Source organism: Strongylocentrotus purpuratus, unplaced genomic scaffold (genome assembly GCF_000002235.5).
Source record: "Strongylocentrotus purpuratus isolate Spur 01 unplaced genomic scaffold, Spur_5.0 spur5_scaffold_6, whole genome shotgun sequence".
NCBI classification, from domain to species: Eukaryota; Metazoa; Echinodermata; class Echinoidea; order Camarodonta; family Strongylocentrotidae; genus Strongylocentrotus; species Strongylocentrotus purpuratus.
The window spans coordinates 8055708-8077593 of NW_022145612.1; the positions used below are offsets into that span (position 1 = coordinate 8055708).

General features: G+C 38.8%; 1 protein-coding gene and 2 long non-coding RNA genes across 3 annotated transcripts in view; 2 read left to right on the top strand and 1 right to left on the bottom strand.

The window, feature by feature from the left end:
• Window positions 1-1119: 1119 nt before the first annotated feature.
• The window catches only part of LOC115919332 (aminopeptidase N-like), a 55545-nt gene continuing 34778 nt past the window's right edge, over window positions 1120-21886 (bottom strand). The window contains exons 6-17 of the mRNA XM_030972835.1: window positions 21554-21688; window positions 14815-14946; window positions 13988-14160; window positions 13413-13504; window positions 12895-13031; window positions 7351-7554; window positions 6556-6638; window positions 6018-6143; window positions 4192-4362; window positions 2580-2717; window positions 2105-2183; window positions 1120-1729 (exon numbers count right to left, since the gene is read on the bottom strand). Of these exons, the coding sequence (XP_030828695.1) occupies window positions 1580-1729; window positions 2105-2183; window positions 2580-2717; window positions 4192-4362; window positions 6018-6143; window positions 6556-6638; window positions 7351-7554; window positions 12895-13031; window positions 13413-13504; window positions 13988-14160; window positions 14815-14946; window positions 21554-21688 (1620 nt within the window). The 3' untranslated portion in view covers window positions 1120-1579. The remainder of the gene's footprint in view (window positions 1730-2104; window positions 2184-2579; window positions 2718-4191; window positions 4363-6017; window positions 6144-6555; window positions 6639-7350; window positions 7555-12894; window positions 13032-13412; window positions 13505-13987; window positions 14161-14814; window positions 14947-21553; window positions 21689-21886) is intronic.
• LOC115919253 lies at window positions 7681-8573 on the top strand. The gene is made up of 2 exons (XR_004061765.1): window positions 7681-7807; window positions 8482-8573. It is a non-coding gene; the product is annotated as an uncharacterized LOC115919253 (long non-coding RNA).
• LOC115919254 lies at window positions 10479-11862 on the top strand. Its single transcript, XR_004061766.1, has 2 exons — window positions 10479-11096; window positions 11771-11862. It is a non-coding gene; the product is annotated as an uncharacterized LOC115919254 (long non-coding RNA).

Below are 21886 nucleotides of genomic sequence, written 5' to 3' on the forward strand. Positions count from 1 at the left end.
AGAGATGTTTTACTCACTCTCTCTCTCTGTTTGTTTTTTAGTGATCTGAAATATCGCTGTTCCGCCCTTTTCAACTTCACCACTGTTTGAAATGATTGTAGGTACATTATTTATTTGATTTAATTTTAAATTAAAAAAAATACAAAAAACAAACCATAAATTCCTTCCTCCTCTCTTTGTCTTCTCTCTCTCTCTCTTTCTCTTCTCTCTATCTATCTCTCTCTCTTTCTCATTGTTTCCTCCCTGTTTTACAATGCAAATCTGAAACCTATACCTCTTCCTTAAAAGCTAGGAGACAAAAGAATATAACGAAATATACTTCTGCTGCAATGTTTTTTTAATAATAATTGTTGAATCAACGAGACGCAACAACCTTCGAACTTTAAAAAGTACATAAAAGATCAACATTTCTATTTTAACAAGCTGTGCCAAAACACGATTTAAATTTCGAATAACTTTCAAATCTTTGGTTGTCAAATATTGCAAACTTCTAACGCATTTAGTGATGGTAGATTAATTTAGCTTAATGTTTACTTTAACAAAATGATAATACTGGTAATATACATACATACAAACAAGCTTGCGTATGAGGGGATGGGTGTGTGCGTGCGTGTACATATATATATATATATATATATAAATATATAAATATATATATTATCAAATTTACGAAAGTGGAGGAAAGAGGCGAAATTCCCTTCAAGCACAAGAATTGTGCCGGGATCCCCAAATATAAATATTCTTATACATTATGATGATTTTAAAACACATAACAGCACAGAGGGAAAAGAATCGGTTTGTGGTTAGCTAACCGATTCACTTAAGTTGATATCATCAAAATCCGATGGAAGTGCAATCAGTTTATAGCTTTTTTTAAAAAACAATTACATGATTCCGAAGATTTAAACAATAATTAAATTTGCATTCGAATAGAAGACTAATAATCAAGAGAGCATTGTTCACTTGTTGATTCTTATCAAACATAACGAACCATGGTGAAATGCGACATTAGAGTCGAGGTCCCCGTCTTATAAACAGTTGCGAAAATCGCAACCATTATACGTAAAAGATAAGGAACTGCAAACTTAGAGGACTTGCGATTTTTCATTTTTTTTTTTCATTCGAGTCGATCGCACCTCTTTATAAGACGGGGCCCAGGTTTATTCACACATATTTACAACCACATCGGGTAAAACTTTTTAAGAGAGTACGTGAAGCAGAATCATTATTTTTAACATTGGATCTAAGACCCCTTGCACAAATATTTCGGTGAAACACGGGCCTTGGTCCATATCACAAGACGGACCAGAGGGCCAGACTTGCACAAAAGCGGTTCCAAAGACCTTTGGTGCGTTTACACCAAAATAAAACGTTACCGATACCTATCTCATGGCGCCCCGAGTTACAAGTTTGGATTCGATGTAACAGGGGTCTGCTTCTTCTGTGTATTTTAATGTTGTATTTTGGGGGTCTTTTTCTGTATGTCAATAATTATATTCAAAGTAAATATTGGCTCCTCAAGGAGAGAGAGAGAGAGAGAAGGAACAAACAAAAAACAAATATATTGTAGACGTAGAATTCAGTGGGTCTGATCATAGGCTTCCAACCAGGCCCGTACTTGTGGATAGATGGAATCGAAAAGTTCTATGTTGAGTTGAGTAAGAGCAATAGAGCGATGGATTGCAGTAGTGCCGAATCCTAGATCCCTCGAATTGGCGAAGGCTATCAGCTGTAATGAAGAACAAAACATAATGAACTTCTTAATATTAATGTAGAGGCGATTTTGAAAATAAGTTTGAAACAATTTTACATGTCACATTTGTGCATTACTATTTTTTCTTCGTAATGGTTATGTGCTATACGTGACCGAGTGTGACTTCGCGAAGTGAACTTGGACGATGCGAAAGAGCCTCACAGAGGAATACCAAGGACTTAGTAGGTCCATGGGAATACCGGTACTAGATTTTAATACTCTTGTATTGAATCCAGCTATTCCTTCTCAATCCTAATGACAGTATAAATACTTTGTCCAAACAACTTCTAAAAGCTTTCAACCAAATTTCAAGAACTTAAATATCAACAGGTTATGTTTATTTCCACCTACCTCTTCGAGTTGTGCTTTAGTATTAAAGTCACTGGTTGTGGACAAAAGGAGTATTATCCACCTATATGCCCCTCCGTACCTGCAAATACAATGAACAAGAAGGGGAAATATTCTTCATGACGCTAGTAAGCCGTTGTAATAAAATTTTTAAAAAATCATTGTTTTATCGATGTTTGGGTCTTAAGTATATGAGTGCTTTTAGGATAGCCTTCACATATCTTCATTTTAATTACGTTCTTGGCTACTCTGAATAAAAAAGCAAAAAGTCCATTTATCAGATTTTATAAGATGGCCTATAAGAATCTGGTGTGATTCACACTTTGCCTGCGATGTGGCGACTGTAGAAAAAGACTTATCATCATCATCATCATCATCACCATCATCATCGTGGTCTTCAATTTTGCTACAAGCAGTGGCTGTCGTCATCATCGTCATCATCAGTATGGTCAAGACAGATAGAGGAAAATGAACTTACATGTCCTGTATTGCATCCCAGTTCTGCCGGATGTAGTCCCATGCCAACGTCCGGCCGACAGGAGTTATCGAAACTTTGGTGAGGACGAAACCGATCTGACGTGCTGTCATTGGGTTTTGCATCGGGTACTCGATCAGTCTGTAAAAATTGGATACTAATCGCGTTATATGGTACGATGAAATGAGACGAATTAAGACAAGAAAACAGAGATGAATATATCACCGTCAAAAAGGATACAAGTTAAGTTTAAAGTCGCGTATATTTTATAGTCCTCCTTACATGTTATACTCTATTTTTTACCTAAAGCGAGAGTCGCATTTCTGTTGAGCCTTATTCAGACTTCAAAACACAGTTTTTACGATGAAAGTATAATCGTCGTTCTCAAATGACAATTACGACTATGACTTGACACATGGACAGTTAATGTTCAAATCTGTACCCAAACCGATATACATGTCCATTTATAACACTACAGTGGGACCAACATTATGGGACCAACATTTGATATTTTTAAAGGTTCCTTTAACTATTAACATACTGCAGCCTGTCAGTTGTACACTATTTTGTTTCTCCTGTGGTTCACTTTTTCACCTTTGTTCGTCAGACATTGTCCATGGTGCAGAGCGTATATGATGTTCAAATTTGCACTATGTTTTAGGGGGTAATCCCTGTCGACCAACTCACCAGAAGGACAAAGCAAAGATTGCGTTTGAAACTATGAAAACAGAAGATACGTAAACAAAACAGATCCACGAGACCGACAGCGCACGAGACCGAGACAATAAAGGCATATATAAGGGAAGATAGAAATTGTCGGTCTCATGGGCTGTCGGTCTAGTAGGTGGTCGGTCTTATGGGCTGTTGCCTTATCTTATAGAATATAGATGATATGGGTGCCGTTTTACGTCGCGTCTGGTGTGCAGATTTGAAGAGCAGAAGCTCGTGAGGAATCGTGCCATTTTGGTGTAAGCTCACACGATTGGGTTGATCTCAATCAAACAGATCGTGATGTAGATTATTTTTTTAATCGCCTTCACTTTGGCACGTCTCAACAACACGCACCATTTTACCATCATGATGTAAGTATGTCACATGCAGATCATGGTAACTCTTTCTATCAAGCTTCCAATAAAAAAATAATTAAACCGGGTTTACGAGAAACCAAAAACATAGAAACAGGTTGATATTGGGTGCTTGTTCAAGAGACTCCATTACACCTATTCTTAACAAACTCTACTGGTTGCCTGTAAAGTAACGTGTTCTATTTAAATTTTTCATAAACACACTCCAGTCCAGTACGTACTCTTCAATCATCATCATCACATCTTCCGGTGGTATACACCCTGTGAATATGGATAAATATGGATAAATATGGAAACCGATCTTTTAATTCATCAGCTCGTGCTCTGTGAAATTCTCTACCCGTAACAATTAGGAATATTTCTTCTTTTGATACCTCTTCTGTATTATTTTTATGTTTTCCTGGTTCATAATATAAAGTGCATTATAATCATTATTATTATTTTATTATTTTATGATCATAACGGGAAAGCTTCAAGGGGCTATTGAATAGGGATAATCACTTCAAGGTTTAAGGTTCAAAGTACAGTACCTTTGTATCTGCCAAGGACGTATCGTACAGGCCAGAGCGGTTATCCACATCTTTGTCTGAGTCGTACTAGATCTAGGATCCATATACAATGACCATAGGTAGTCCCATTCCGTGTAGGAACCTTCCCTGATCGCCGTACAAAGCAGCGTTTCCAGTGAGTTCACTTCAAGACTATATAAAAAAAGAACGATAAGAAAGAGAGAGAGAGATAAAAGAAAGAGAGAGAGAGAGAGATAAAAAGAAAGAGAGATAAAAAGAAAGAGAGATAAAAAGAAAGAAAGATAAAAAGTAAGAAAGAAAGCGGATGGGATAGACAGACAGAAAGGGTAGAAATTGCGCAGAGAGAGAGAGAGAAAGCAAGGACGTATATTACACAGAGAGAAAGTCAGGGAAAGAGATAAACAATGAATTAAGATAACATTTTGGGGTACTTTTTGCCGATATGGATCATTTGCAAGAATCTTCAGAGGGGGAAGGAAGCAGAATTAGCAGGAAAAAAATACAAGGGAGGTAAGCACGAGCACTACAGCCTATAAACGCTGACGACGCTTCCCTCAATAAATTCGATTTTATCGCCACTATTATTTGACACTGTAAGGTGAGGGCAAGTTCAAGGTAAATGCGATTGATTGTGAAAGAAACGTTGTGGAATCGATCAGAAAAGGTTGATCGCTTTGTGTACTGCAAGGTTCTGGAATCATCAAAACGATAAGAAATTTGGCCCAGTCTTGGTAAAGTTACAAGCACTGTATACACATGCAGAAAGATGTACATGGGACTACGCGACACGTGCACGGACACGTGGGTGATATCTATCTATTTTGCGGTTTCCGGCAAAATTTGTAACATCACGTATTAGTCAAGACATATTCTTTCACATGATTGGTAATAAGAGCTTCCATTTCATTTTTTGAGAGAGAGGGGGGGGGGGGGGGGCATTTCCAAACCTGGTCTATACCTTTAAAGATTTAAGTTATAGCACTCATTCTCCCAACTAAAGCCCCCATCACACCAAATTAGTTCTCAATACTTTCTCGAAAGTGTTGCCAAACGGGCTCAAACTGTGTGCCAACGGAGTTGAACGTAGTAGCAACTGTTTTTGTTTAAGGACTTCATGGACGGGCTCGGCCTCGCTAGGACGGGAAAGTGCTCTAGAACTTTGAGCCTGTTCAAAATTTCCCCCGTCCTGCAATTAGTCGGATTCGCAACGTACTTAAAATGAGATGGACGTACTACGAACGGACTAATTGTCGTATTATGAACGGAATTGCCGTACTTCGATCCTACTAGGAACGTGTTACAACGTGACCTTGTCGAGCATCAATGAACAGTAGTATAAGCCCTTATCACATCAAACTAGTTCTCACTACGTTCTGGAACCGTCCTAGAAAATCGTAAAATGGGTTCTGGTCGGGTTAGAATGTGTAAATAATGTCTATAATACGATCCTAGTTCATTCCCAAACAATCCACAATACGTCCAACTCTTCTTTACCCCGTCCACAAGTTCAGATCGGGTAAATTTGCCATTTCCAAGCAGTCCAAGCCCGCGTCCGTAGTCAGTTTAAACCCGTCATTGACTAGTTCTACTTCGTTCCCAATACGTCCAACTAATTCTAACTAGTTCTCAACTTGTTCTAACTAGTTTATAACTCAACCACCCCGTTCAGAGACAGTTCAACTCGTCCTCATCTCGTTATTAGTGCGTGTGCAGTCCTGCCCTGGCTCTTGAATCAAGTTCGTTTGTTTGCATTAATTACAACCTCTATCAACACATTAACATGAATATTAAAAAAGTATAATTTGCATATTCATAAGAATACATACACATTACTACTCGGGTCTGAAAGGTTGTATGTCTTTCTGAAATCCTCGAACAGGTCCAAAGCATGACGACTGCATTCGGGATTCCTAACCTTGCAGGCAATTGGTACAATGAGTTCCCTTGTCTTTCTGTTTCAAGAAAATTCATCCGGAAAACAAAACATTCGTTAATCCTCCATAAGACCCCGATCTGCATTGTCTATAGGCGATTATGTTTTTTCTTCCACGTAAAACACACGCACACACACACGCACACGCCAAACACTTCCGTACCCCACCCTCTCATACCCACTATCCTCCCAAGCACGCGCACACACCCACAAACCAATCACTAGTTTCCCTTAAATCTTCATAGTACACAAACATACATTTCCTCCCCTACAATAACACTTACAAATAGACGCACATACAAATCTTGCATAATTATCAAAACTATTTCAACGTACGAATGTCATCTTTCTTCACTTCTAATATAGTTATATAAACCATGTATCATAATGCTTTAGGTAATTTTTTCCTAATCATCCCATTTTGCACTTACGCTTTATCGAGTGATATCTGACTAGTGTCAATCTCGAGTCTGAGCTCGTCATATGCTCGGCTAGTCAGCTCTCGGAGATATTTCTGTTGAATAAACAGAGGAAATTGATGCAAACGAATCTATCAAAATAGAAAAAAAAATTGCGGAGTATCGATGCATTTCAGTATTAGAAGATGTTTAATGGTCTTCAAGTAATACTAGTCACATTAACATGACAGGCAACAGATAGAACAAAGCAATACATCATTCCGATAGTCTACAAATCTGTCAAGAGCTGCCGCTATTGACTATAAAAGGAATGGGAGCTTTTGATCTGAGTCGATCACAACTAATTTTGAAATGTATATGGTATCAATCAATATGACTAGTGTCCTTTGGCAAGACATGAATCTACTTCCGTCGCTATATCCAACCGGGGTTAAATGAGTACCGGAAGGAAAGGCTGCCTCGAATGTTGTGAGCGCCGTAAACAGTATCCGTGCTGTAGAAGGAGTAACATTGTAGCGCCTTAAGCAATTTAATTGGTAAATATGAGTGCTATACAATATCGAATAGTAACTATATAATATAAAATAGATAACAGGTAATAGTAAGTACATAAGAAATAGGTAATAGTAAAACATGGCAAGCAGTAAGAGGTGTGTGAAAGAGAGAGGCAATAGTAATTACATTAAGTAATAAGAACTAGAATAGTAAATAGAATACAGGAAAGAGTATGTAAAGAAGAGATATGATCATAAGAAATAATCATTTTAAAGGACTTGCGATCGATTCGGATCAACGTGACCTCTGTACCTCGTATGGACCTTGTAGGGCGGTGGCACCCAAATTATCCCGGAAGATGATCAAGTAGCTGAGTACAGCATTCCAAGGTGCGGAATTGAACTCGTTCCGTAGGTATCTAGTGAGTTCGAAGGCAGTTGAAAACGGGAGGCGGCCATTAAGGGCCAGATTCATGGAATCTTCCATAAGCTGTGCCCGGTTCAGAACAGGAATAACCTAAAAAAAGATGAAAAGCCATTAATATGTTAAGGTGGGGGTGTCATGGAATGACCCTTTTCTTGTTCTGAAAGTTATGTTTAAGACTTGTGACGAGACTAGAAGAAATAGTTCGGAAGAAGGGGAAGACGAGAGTTGTTATCTACGTAATGGCAGTTCGCCAACAGCGACGACAGTCGCTAACAGTTTAGCAGTTTGCTTGCAGTTCCAGCATTTCTATGTTGAGTTGGGAACTCTTTAGATAATCCTTAAGGTATGTTTATTCATTGAGTTATATTTCTTAAAATACAGTGCTTTAAAATGCCACTGAAAGTAGTTGCAAGTTGTAGAGATTACAGTCGCACTATGGAAGCGATAGCCTTTATGAATGTGTGTAGTGACGTGAAACGAATCGCGGACATGGATTCGTTGAAAGTTTGATTGATAGTTAAGACGGTCTTTTGAAGACCTTTTCCTTTGTGAATTAGATATAAAGCAGTTTAAAATTGATGGTTGTCAGGAAGATGATATGTGAATTTAATTTAGTTATGAGCATGGGTAGACTTTAAATAAGTTAAGACCAAACTAAGTTTGCTTGCGTATGTACGTGTGAAGGTATCTTAGTTACGAGAACCTCTTCACGCACGATTTAATGTGCGGATGAATATCATTTTAGAGATAACGTGATAAGTTCATGATTGTTAGTCTCATTTTAGGGCTTGAGAAAGTTTCTTGTTTGTGTTATTGATTATTCTTTTGTCTATGGTTATGCATTTATGCTTCTTTAAAGATTTGTGGTTTATCGAAAGTTGGCATATTATTATAACTATAAAGTTTAGAATTACTGACACACGAATGGAACTTGAGTATATGTGGAAATTGGATTTCTAAGTGTTAAACGTATTGCAAGAACATATATTTAGTGTTTTCATTTGTTGTATTTTGCAGGAATTATCCCACACAGTTGTTGAATTTTTTCTCTTCACTTTCCAATGATGGTCCACGACAGTGTCACAATAAAGGAACCAACATGAGTTAAACGGATGTCTCCTTTGTTTCATCATTGAATTGCAGCAACGTGTTTAAACTAGAAGTCACACAAATCCTTTGAGTCCGTATTCCATCACATCTTCAACAACTGTCTTTATTGGAGTTTTTGATTCACGGACTCAAACATGATGGACATAAACAAGCTTACACTCCCTCGCTGAAACTCGAAAGGGGGTCTTACCCGCGCTTTGACAGCAATCGAGAAGTTGGTGACCACAGGTGATGCGGTGGATATGTCCTAATGCTGAAGAACTACCAAGGTGGAAACCAAACATGATGAGCTGGTAGAAAACACAACAGATGAAGAGGCATATGCCCAGGAGGAACAGTGGATGGCAGAATGCGAGCAATCCTTTTTTCAGAGCATGGTACATGCAAGAAAGTTCCTTGAGGCTCGCAATCCCATTAGCGCATCAGCACCTGTGCAGTTCACCCGGCCTGATGCACAGGAAGCAGCTCTACAGGCAAATACCACGTTTTGAACTCAGTCTACCATCCAGCAAGCATCACCAGCAGCCACTGCATCAATATTCTCAGCACGTCAGCCCTCGCCCTCGTTAGCACCATGCAGATCACCCATCTGTGACACCACTCTACGAGCTATTTGTTTATGCTCTTTTGTGGTGCTTTCTACTGATGTTTTAGAGGATCACCCATCTGTGACACCACTCTAAGAGCTATTTGTCTACGCTCTTTTGTGGTGCTTCCTACTGATGTTTTAAAGGATCACCCGTCTGTGACACTAATTATTTCAAGATTGGCGTTAGCGTTGACACCGGATCACACGTCTGTGACACGAATTATTTCAAGATTGGCGTTGGCGTTAACACCGGATCACCCATCTGTGACACCCCTCTACGAGCTATTTGTTTACGCTCTTTTGTGGTGCTCCCTATTGATGTTTTAGAGTAAGGTGTTAGAGTAAGCACCACATCACCTCTCTGCATGGGCACGCTGCTACATGTACATTATGTACATTACGCTGAGCTACCTGATTACGCTGCTACATGTATGTACATTACGCTGAGCTACCTGATTACGCTGCTACATGTATGTACATTACGCTGAGCTACCTGGGCACGCTGCTACATGTATGTACATTACGCTGAGCTACCTGATTACGCTGCTACATGTATATACATTACGCTGAGCTACCTGATTACGCTGCTACATGTATGTACATTACGCTGAGCTACCTGATTACGCTGCTACATGTATGTACATTACGCTGAGCTACCTGATTACGCTGCTACATGTATATACATTACGCTGAGCTACCTGATTACGCTGCTACATGTATGTACATTACGCTGAGCTACCTGATTACGCTGCTACATGCATTACGCTGAGCCACCTGAGTACGCTGAGCTACCTTAGCAACTACATGTATGTGCATTACGCTGAGCTACCTGATTACGCTGAGCTACCTGATTACGCTGAGCTACCTGAGCAACTACATGTATGTGCATTACGCTGAGCTACCTGATTACGCTGAGCTACCTGAGCAACTACATGTATGTGCATTACGCTGAGCTACCTGATTACGCTGAGCTACCTGAGCAACTACATGTATGTGCATTACGCTGAGCTACCTGATTACGCTGAGCTACCTTAGCAACTACATGTATGTGCATTACGCTGAGCTACCTGAGCAATTACATGTATGTGCATTTCGCTGAGCTACACAAACTTTCTCCTCGACCAAAGAACCAGAAAACTTCAGAGAACGTAGAGGTGGAAGACATCGTGTTGGTCATCGGGGAGGACAAGAGATGTGGAACTTGGTGGATGGCAGAGATCACTCAGACTTTCGCAGGACGCGATGAACTAGTGCACGTTGTCGGGCTTCGTTAGACAAGACGACTGTCAAGCGACCCGTGACCAAATTGATGATGTTTAGTTTGATGTAGCTAAACTGAACTGATGAACCTTTGTTTACGAATATAGTTTGCCCATCTGGATAATTGGGCATTGAAAGTTAAAGTTAATTGTGAAACTCCATAGGAAGCATGGACTGTAAATAACTCAAAATGTTTTGAATATTTGTACTGGAGACACCCGTTCTTAATATTGTGCCTAACTATGGAACACATCCAGCTTGTTCACGTTGTTTAAGTTTATATGCAAAAGGTATTCATGGTAGAAACATTTGTGTAAGTAAATGAGTCTGCACATAGCATCCAAGATTGTTTAAAATTGTTTTCACACCCTTTTGTTGTTTAGAGTTGTTTAGAGTGTAATGTTATTGACCTAGTTGTCATGTATTCTAGTGACTTCCGTCATGTTTGAGGGGGCGGGATGTCATGGAATGACCCTTTTCTTGTTCTGAAAGTTATGTTTAAGACTTGTGACGAGACTAGAAGAAATAGTTCGGAGAAGAAGGGGAAGACGAGAGTTGTTATCTACGTAATGGCAGTTCGCCAACAGCGACGACAGTCGCTAACAGTTTAGCAGTTTGCTTGCAGTTCCAGCATTTCTATGTTGAGTTGGGAACTCTTTAGATAATCCTTAAGGTATGTTTATTCATTGAGTTATATTTCTTAAAATACAGTGCTTTAAAATGCCACTGAAAGTAGTTGCAAGTTGTAGAGATTACAGTCGCACTATGGAAGCGATAGCCTTTATGAATGTGTGTAGTGACGTGAAACGAATCGCGGACATGGATTCGTTGAAAGTTTGATTGATAGTTAAGACGGTCTTTTGAAGACCTTTTCCTTTGTGAATTAGATATAAAGCAGTTTAAAATTGATGGTTGTCAGGAAGATGATATGTGAATTTAATTTAGTTATGAGCATGGGTAGACTTTAAATAAGTTAAGACCAAACTAAGTTTGCTTGCGTATGTACGTGTGAAGGTATCTTAGTTACGAGAACCTCTTCACGCACGATTTAATGTGCGGATGAATATCATTTTAGAGATAACGTGATAAGTTCATGATTGTTAGTCTCATTTTAGGGCTTGAGAAAGTTTCTTGTTTGTGTTATTGATTATTCTTTTGTCTATGGTTATGCATTTATGCTTCTTTAAAGATTTGTGGTTTATCGAAAGTTGGCATATTATTATAACTATAAAGTTTAGAATTACTGACACACGAATGGAACTTGAGTATATGTGGAAATTGGATTTCTAAGTGTTAAACGTATTGCAAGAACATATATTTAGTGTTTTCATTTGTTGTATTTTGCAGGAATTATCCCACACAGTTGTTGAATTTTTTCTCTTCACTTTCCAATGATGGTCCACGACAGTGTCACAATAAAGGAACCAACATGAGTTAAACGGATGTCTCCTTTGTTTCATCATTGAATTGCAGCAACGTGTTTAAACTAGAAGTCACACAAATCCTTTGAGTCCGTATTCCATCACAGGGGGTATTTTGGCAGTGGTTTTTACCGCGTCATATCTGATCGAGCCTAACAATGAAAAAGGGGAATTTAAGATTTAAGATTTAAGATAGGGGCGTGTAGGACATGCTGAACCGCAATTACTTTTGATCAGATTTCATTGGTATGGTCTTATATGCAATTCTTGGACATGAACACTCTCAATGATTTTTTAACGCTAATGGCTGGTGGACTCGGAAACTTGATAGTTTGACATGATATTGTTTACTCAATGCAGAGAACTATGCTCAATCGGTATTATAACAGACAACTCAATTTGACACAATCCATAAATCGATATTTTAGTTGGTTTTGAGCGTAAAAGAAATGTGTCTAAGCACACTCCATGATACAACCCAACCCAATTTATCTGCAAAAATCAAATAAATAAACGAGTCATGCGAATGTTTTTACTTCATTAATTTTGTACGACACAATTGCTCCGCGGTCAATTTCATAAATAAAAATAATTCCTAACTTGAACCCGGACCCAAATTATTCCCAGTCCTTTACTAAGCTGAAACCCATATGCAACCTTAACCCTTACCCTATACCTTTGACGAAATGTATAGAGCGCTGAATAATAATTTTTAAACAATATTATTATCATTATCATTTTCATTATTATTATTATTATTATTATAATTATTATCACTATTGTTATATTTATTGTGATTGTTATCGCTATTAATATTATTATTATCATTATCATCATTGTCCTCATCATCATCATCATTTTCATAACCATCATCATTATTGTAAAGCCCTGAGCAAACATCGGGACACTTTTATTTCACCTTTTTCATAAAAGTGATTTGTACTTTCTGAAGCTTTCGTTACAACCAGGCAACAATTTCCTATCATGAAAAAGATCTGGAAGACATAAACAAAACAGAGAGGTTGATTATGACTATCTAAATGCGTTCACCTCGTGATCAGTGTTGAGTTGGTGGATAAGTTTGGCCCAATTCTCCGGCTCGTAGTTGATTCGGAAGAAACCGAATTGGTGGATGTTGGCTAGATACCAGTCATCCACACTTACTCCATCAGCCAAACTGAACTCATCTGGAAAAGAAACCATAGAAACCAAAGGTAGGAGGAGGGGTTGCATTGTTATGCCTAAATGACCGAACAGTGGTGTATTCAGACCTTGCCCTTTGCTCATATAACATTCACCTGCCTGCTTTAAAGTTAATTCATACTCTTGTCTGTAAAATATGTTTCAATATGTAGATATGAAATATCACTCAATAATTATCATGATCATCAAAATTCGTATCGATGACGGGATGGCCAGGTTTTTCAAGCAATGTTTTAGGAGATGTAGAGAGGAGAGAAACAGCGCGGAAGGAGACAGAAAGAGGTCGACAGATTTTTAATCACATAATATAGGGCGAAACAGATAAACTATGAAGAAATACAATTATTTATTCTAAAGATGCTCACTTATTTCCTGATCTCTTATCCAAACTGAGGGAGGACTTTCGGTATTTCTTGATCCATTATGGGTATGCGTAAGGTAGATAGACCAAACGTATCTGAAAAGAGACAGTCGATGACAAGTAGCACAAGAAGAGAAATACACACATAAAAATACATAATCTATATATGAAGTAGTACAAGAGAAATATAACGATAGAGAATACCATGAGATTAGCTTTATTCTCAAAGAGGTAACGTATCTTCATCACCACTAATAGCTCTTGTCCTCTAATATATATAAGACATAGACAGTGAAAGACAACGAAATATCATCTTTTATCATTTAAAAGTATTTCAAGATTATTTATTTGTATTTGAACTGAAATGTTCTTGAGCTTTCACTCTGTGCCGTTTTACATCTTCTACATGGCCCTAGGGATCTAAGGGATTCCTGTAAACTCGTGTGTTTTGAACGATGGTGAAGTGATGTTTTATGACAGTATCGGGAACAATTAAACAGATCAATATCGACAATCCAATCCCACAATGTTTTATAATGAACTCTGTGTAAGTGTATTCTTCGTCATTAACCACCTTACCCGTATGGACTTTCTCTCGGGTCGGACACCTGGCTTTTTACGATATACCTCTGCTGTACGGCTGATATTGTTGTTTCGTCCAGCCTGGTCAAGTTGACCAATGGGTAGCCCATCTGCAGGATCCAGGTGTCCATCACCTGCCATACGTCAATGTTGCCGAACCCTACGTCAGCCTGCACGTGAAACCAAAAGCGAAACAACAAGAACTTTATAAGGGGCCTCACTTACACCTCCAAGCCGACTCCACTTCGACCCCAAACCGACCATTACATGTTCACTCAGGGTAATGGATTTGTTTGTTTCGATCTGGTGTCAGTCTCCTTGGTGCAACTGGGGTATCACGAAGAAGCGGCACCAAGAAATGGGAGCTCACGGTAAGAAATTAAAAAAAAAACACATTAAAAGTGCCTGTCGGTTCCAAGCGTTACGGAATGACATTTTCAGAGAATTTTCAATTTTGAGAAAAGAATATTAAAGAAATTAAGATAAAAATATACAAATAAATGACAACGTATATCAACTTATATGAGGTATTTTCACAACAGTTTAAGTTTCCTATCATTAGTCAAATACATTGAATATTGTATTTTAGATAGTTTTGTAACGGAATGACCACAAACAATATATATCTGACAAGCATAAAGGTGGTCAACTTTGGAGGCATGTTTGGGCATTCATGGGGAAGAAGGCAATCATCCCTGCACCTCTCCATTTAGGCTACATATTGTTAAATTATCCTGTAAGGTTATTATATGATTATATCTTAATTGTCAGTATCATTATCATAATCATTATCATAAGCACCGCCGTAAACCCCATGAGACTACCTCAGTGAGTGCATCCCACAACTGGTCAGAGTTAGCGTTGCTGTACTGGAAGGTTCTCAGATAACCCTGCATCCCTCTTCGAAATACGTCATCACCTAGCATGTCATGGAGCATGCGCAGTACAGCTGCTCCCTGGTATAGTTGTGGACATGGATTAGTCCGGCAGCCAAATCCATATTATTGGCCTAACCTTGTTTTAGGGTCTATAGTTTTTTTTTCAATGGATTATGATTGCCTAAACCTTCTATTTGAAGAATCCGATTGCTGACACTCTGTCAGCCTTGAGCAATTTAAGATATGTGACGTCATACAAAATGGCCGCCAAAGTACATGATTTTTCTCTAAAAATGTATAATAAATATATAATAGGGCTTTTTCTACAATTTTGGGCAGCCAAATGTCTGTATCTTTCTAGGACCATCATTAAAAATTGTTTCGTGATGTTGCACGGCCATAGATGGCAAGCTAATTTGCATATTTTGAAATAGCGCCCTCTATAAATATATTAATTTTGCATAAAAATAGGTGTGCCAGCCAAATGCCAATTTCTTATTTCTCAATGGATTATGATTGCCTAAACCTTCTATTTGAAGAATCCAATTGCTGACACTCTGTCAGCCTTGAGCAATTTAAGATATGTGACGTCATACAAAATGGCCGCCAAAGTACATGATTTTTCTCTAAAAATCTATAATAAATATAAAACAAGGATTTTTCTACAATTTTGGGCAGCCAAATGTCTGTATCTCTTTAGGACCATCACTAAAAATTGTTTCGTGATGTTGCACGGCCATAGATGACAAGCTAATTTGCATATTTTGAGATAGCGCCCTCTATAAATATATTAATTTTGCATAAAAATGCCAATTTCTTAGATCTATGTCACGTTAAACACATATTGTATGCTTCGTATGCATGAAATAATTACGATTGTGCTGCATTTATCTTACATATTTTTTGGTCTAAATTAAGATACAATCATGTAAAGAAACCAAGATCTACAAGAGAATCAGTGAGAAGTGATTTTACGGTACATTATTGTTCCATTCATAGGCTTTATTTAGACCAGCATTGATCCAGCGTCGGTGAATGATGATAAAGCATTTGGCATCGGTACCAGACAGATGCATGAGTTTTAACAGAAGTTACCTGGTGGATTCTATGACACAATTTCCAAGAAAGTCTACAACGGGTACCTGACACAAATTGTCAGCCCAGACACCAACTATAAACCAAAGTGTTTCTGGAGTTTCATAAACGGCAAGCGATGCGATGCTTCAGGGTTGGCTCCATTGAAATAATCTAATGGAATGACTTACTCAGATAACCTCTCAAAGGCGAACATTCTAAGTAATCAGTTTTCATCCATCTTCAACTGCAATGAAGATATGACTAGTCTGAGAGACAAAGGACAAAGCCCCTACCCAACCATGGATCACATTACTATCTCGCCACCAGGGGTTCTGAAGATCCTGTCTGAGCTTGATGTCCACCAAATCCCAGCCAGATTTCTGACCACCAAACTGACACCTGTGTTCCCTCTATTCTTCTAAGCCTTCCTTAACCACAGCGTGCATACCTGATAAATGGAAGATGGCTATATATATTGATCCCATCTTCAAGAAAGGTGACCGTAGCAAGCCAGAGAACTACAAAGCTGTCTCTCGGACGTCAGTAACCTGTGAAGTACTGGAGCACATCGTTCTTAGCAGCAACATGAACCACCTTGAAAGCCACAACATCTTGTCTGATGCACAACATGGCTTTCGAAAGAAGCGATCCTGCGTCTCACAGCTTGTCCTTGCTGTCCTGGACCTTGCCAAAGGCATCGATGCCAGAGACCGATTGGACATGACACTCCTTGGTCAACGGCGCTATGTCCGCTCCTTCTGCAATGACCACTGCAGGACAAGCAAAGTAGAAGCCATCCTGAACCAGCTCAAGTGGCCAACATTACAAGAATGCAGGGTACAGGCTCAGGTGGTGATGATCTTTTGCATCAACAACCCGCTGAAAGACTTTCCACATACTTTCCTCACTCCATCAACATCCCTGCACAGAGGGCATTCCAAGAAGATAATTGTTCATTTTGCCTGAATGCTTGTCTAAAAGAGGAGTTTCTTCCCGGATACAATAAGACTCTGGAACTCCCTCCCTTTGAACACCGTCAATTGTACCTCTGTTTAACAGCTTCAAGCACAAGAGTTTCTTGCTGTGCAGCTCCTGCTATGACTAAACAGTCAAATCCTAGAGAGGCAGGTCCTGTTGCAGTTGCTGCAGACAAATTTCATGTGTGGCTGTGCTGTTGAAGCCGTGGCTAGCTGCCGTCTTTGTTGTCTTTTCTCCTCCCACTGTTCTACTCTCTTCTGATCACTCCTCTGTATACATGTCTTCACAGCGCATCTCCATTTGGGGCAGTCTGAAGCATAGGCTTCCCATTTTGTAGGGTTGATTTCACTGGCCTCCATATCCCTCTTGCACACATCCATGAAGCGAAGGCCAGGTCTTCTAACAGTCCTAGTTCTGGTCACTAACTTTCCGTACAAGATGTCTTTTGAAATGCGGCCGTCTTCCATTCGACTGACATGACCAAGCCATCTCAGCCGTCGTTTTGATAGAAGAGCGTAGATGGTCATCATCCCTCCTTTTTGAGGAAATCCTTGTTTGGAATGTGGTCCTGCCATTTGATGCCTAGGATTCGCCTCAAGTAGCGGAAATGGAAAACATTCAAACGGCGCTCCTGACTTGCATACAGGGTTCACGACTCACTGCCATACAGGAGAGTGCTGAGCACATAGGCCTGGTAGATCTTCATTTTCGTGTTGGTGGTTTATAGTAAAGTGTTCTTCCAGGCCTGCTTTGAGTGTCTAGCCATCTTGGTTGCTGCCTTGCCAATGTGAACGTTGAGCTCGAGATCAAGGGAGAGGTTGCTTAATACATGGAGCCGAGGTAGGTGAAGTTTTCAACCACTTGGAGGGTGTAGTTTAATTAACATTGGAGGATTCGAAAGTCTATGACACCAAGTTGATATACTCTAGAGTAATAGGATTACAGGCAAGTTGAAGATATGTCAATATCAAGAATATTTTGTCATGGAAGCTTTCACCAGGTCAAAGGCGAACTTGAAGAATTTGACAAAGGTTGACGTGTCGCTTGAACAACCTTGTACAGTCCGTTTGATGGTTGTGCTCTTCTCTGGATTAAAATCTGATGATCTTTGGTTGGTGTGCCACCAGGGTTTCTAGAAGTCATGACGAATCGAGAGTCATCCAAAAGAGTCTTCCCACCTCACTGCTTCCCTATCAGAAACTACTGACAACAAACTACAGTTGATCGACATCATATACCGGTATGCGTGATTCTGCAGAATGATGAGGTGTTCAGAAATAGGCAAAAGCACAAGCTGGTCATTACCGGTCAAGATGATGTATCTGTTCAAGTGATACCAGGCAGCGATTTCATGCCAAGGGAAGATCTTTGCAACACATGAAGAAGCAGACAACCTCATAGTACAGCAAGCGATTCAAATTGCTGCTAATGAGAAAAGGTATGTTAGGGTCGTGGCTGTTAGGGTTAGGGTCCATCATTATCTACATGAATAACTTAGAATGTCAATGATCATGGAGTCATCAAAGAGCGAACTGTTATTGACATTCCTGCCACTGTACACAAGTTAGGAGATATCATTCCATCGATGTTTGCAGGACATGCGTTGAGGGGATGCGACACTATTGGGGCATACTTTGGGATTGAAAAGGGTACTGGCATTGCTGAAAGTGATGAAGCAGAAGATTTGACTCCCTTTGGACTCAGTTGGCAAGAGAGCTCATCTGCAAACATGTGTGTGGAAGCACGCCTTGCAGTCACGACCCACATCATTGGATCCTACAAAGTATGGGTATGCGAAAGAAGAGGAAACCAAATCCCTGATCCCTGTCACAGTACTTACAAATGTACAACTCGCACTGGACAACATATTAAGGTTAATACGGTGCACTTGTGCGAGTGGAAGCTTATGTAAATCATCACGGTGCCAATGCAACAAAGCAAAACTAGCATGCACAATTTTCTGTGGTTTTCGCGCCTCTGTCGAGTGTTATAACGATCAAACTAAAGCAGCAGATGAAAGCCATTGGAAGGTAACCATGTTTGGTCATTTAGGGTGGATATTTCGCTTTATTAAACTAATAAATTCCCTTGTAAGAGAGGAACCTTTTCATGATAGGTTCATATAAAAGAATGTATTACCTCAAAATACAAATCAAATTTCGGAATGATGTCACTGAAAACGGGCATTTATAACCATATGGCACCTCATATCTATGGGACAGAGAGCATGAAATTCTAGCTTGTTTTCTTCAAGTATTAAAGATAAAGACCAGTTATGGTCATGCGATTGCATTGTGAAAGAAACGTTGTGGAATCGATTAGAAAAGGTTGATCATCTATTGGTGTGTATTGGTGTGTACTGCAAGGTTCTGGAATCATCAAAACGATTAGAAATTTGGCCCAGTCTTGGTAAAGTTACAAGCACTGTACACAGAAGGATGTATATGGGACTACGCGACACGTGCGCGATATCTATCAGGTCTAAATAGATATAATAATTTACCAAATATATCAATTAGTAGGCGGTTTCTCGGCAAAATTTGTATCATCACGTATTAGTCAAAACATATTCTTTTACATGATTGGTGATAAGAGCTTCCATTTCATTTTTTGAGAGGGGGGCGTTTCCAAAACTGATCTTTACCTTTAAAGTACAAAATAACAAAAAAATCACACCAAAATGTGGTGCACAATTTTTACTAATTGTATTCAGTGCGTCTGACTTATAAAAAATGTTAATTTCATGTTAGAAATTGGCATTTGGCCATCATTTAAAATTTGCAAGTTAACGTGTCTATAGAGGGCGCCAATCTGAATTATGCAAATTTACATGCCATTTTTTATCATACATCGTCAATTTTTATTTAGTGATGATCCTAGAAAAAAATCAAGATATTTGACTGACATTTAATGTAGCAAAATACTGTAAACAATTTTGTTATCATTAATTTTGGTAAAAAAGGGTATTTTGGCGGCCATTTTGTGTGACGTCACATATCTCAAATTGCTCAAGGCTGACAGAGTGTCAGCAATCGGATTCTTCAAATTGATGGTCTAAGGAACTATAATCCAAAAAAAAAAAAACTATAGACCCTAAAACAAGGTATATCGAGATGGCTGCCGGACTAGATGTGGAAATATAAAAATGCAAAACAGTCAAATAAGGTTGCGGTCACGTAGACTGCTTGATGCTGATTCATCTTGTATGATTAGGACCTACGCAAGATAATAGTAGCTGATGGTTTTAAAGGACAATCCAACCTTTGTAGCCTAATAACTTAATTTGCATGGAAGCTTAAAAATAAGAGAAATAGATTGGCGAAAATTAAAACTAAACCCGACCAATAATACGAGAGTTGTTATTAATCGGAGAGCTATGAATGTTTGGAAGATGAGATTAATAAATCTCAAATTGGCAAATTGGTCAGTGGATTGCGACGTAGTCACCGACAGCTCTCCCGTTTATCATGTACAAAATATCATTGATTTCTGTTTTTCTCCTAAGTTATATTCTCCCTTGGTGTACTACTCGAAACAGATCATCGACAGCATATTATCAAAGATCATCATCATCATCAATAGTGATCTGACAGTTTATGACAGGTTCAGTGACCCAATTTTATATCAAGTGTCTCTCCAAGTTTCTCGGTCTTGAGCCATCCCTTTCAGTGTTTCATACCCTGTTGCTCCACATTCTGTGATTACATCGTCTAGAAAACCTTTACGAGGTCTTCCCCTCTTCTTCTATCCATGTACACAGATCATGTACAAAGAAAAAAAAAACTCTGGGTCATGCATTACAAAAAAAACACTACATTTTAGTCTTTTTGGGGGTTTTGAAACAAACGAGAAAGCTGTCCAGCACTACGTCACAATGGCATTACCGATTCAGCCAATTTTAGGTGCCTATGCGTCTAGTAATTACCACTATTACAAAAATTAATGACGTTCTCATTTTTTCCTCCAATTCCATTCTAATTTAATCAGTCTGCTTCTTTTATTTTTCTGCTTTCTTATAGAGTAGTAATAGCTATCAAACTTTCATAGAAAAATAAAGATGACCAATCGCAACAACCTTCAATAATATATTTGTACAAATCAATGATAATGATAAGCATCGGGATTACTATCAATATGCAGGTGACCGTGACTTGATATTGATTAAGATGTTAATACCTGACTTCACCATGAGCATATACAGACATATACATATAATAGACAGTTTCATTTCAAATTAAAAAATAAAATTATCGAAGCATATCAATGAATACAGACATACCAAAGATTTTCATCCTTCACTCTTCAAGAGTAAATTACGAATGTAAATATCAAGATGAGTGCAAGACAAAAAGCTTCTGTATTTCTGTATTTGTTGCTATTCTTCGATGTTGTAGTACCAATCATCTCTTTAAAACGACATTGATTCGATAAAATATGTTTATAGCAACTCCGTAAAACAGTACAGGGGCTCCCACATGTCCCCCATGCAGAAGTAGAACCCCCGTAGGTCGACTACTTTAAAACTTATTGATTCAACAATATGTTCGAACTGAGGGAGAAGGTACGAAAAGCAGACACAGAAAAGTAAACTGCTTAAAGGTTTAAGGTTGAAGCTAAAGTTAAAAGAAACCTTGATATAGGAGATATCATCGAAAAGCTCGTCGATTTCTGATGGTGACGTCACGTGGACCTTTATAGGATGCGACGTAGAGAGCGCATCACTAATCAGAACGGCGTGGTTGTTAGAAGCAATCAATGTTTCCAGCTGTAAATTGATGAATGAAAAAAACAAAGAATAAGCCACTTCAGAAATACCACTCGTACAAATATTCTTATATTGTTTTACGAAGGTGTCATGGTCGAGTGGATATGTCACCAGACTGTGGTCTGCGGTTCGAGTCCCGCCGCGGCACTATTGTCCTTTGGCAAGACATTAATCTACATTTGCCACACTCAACCCAGG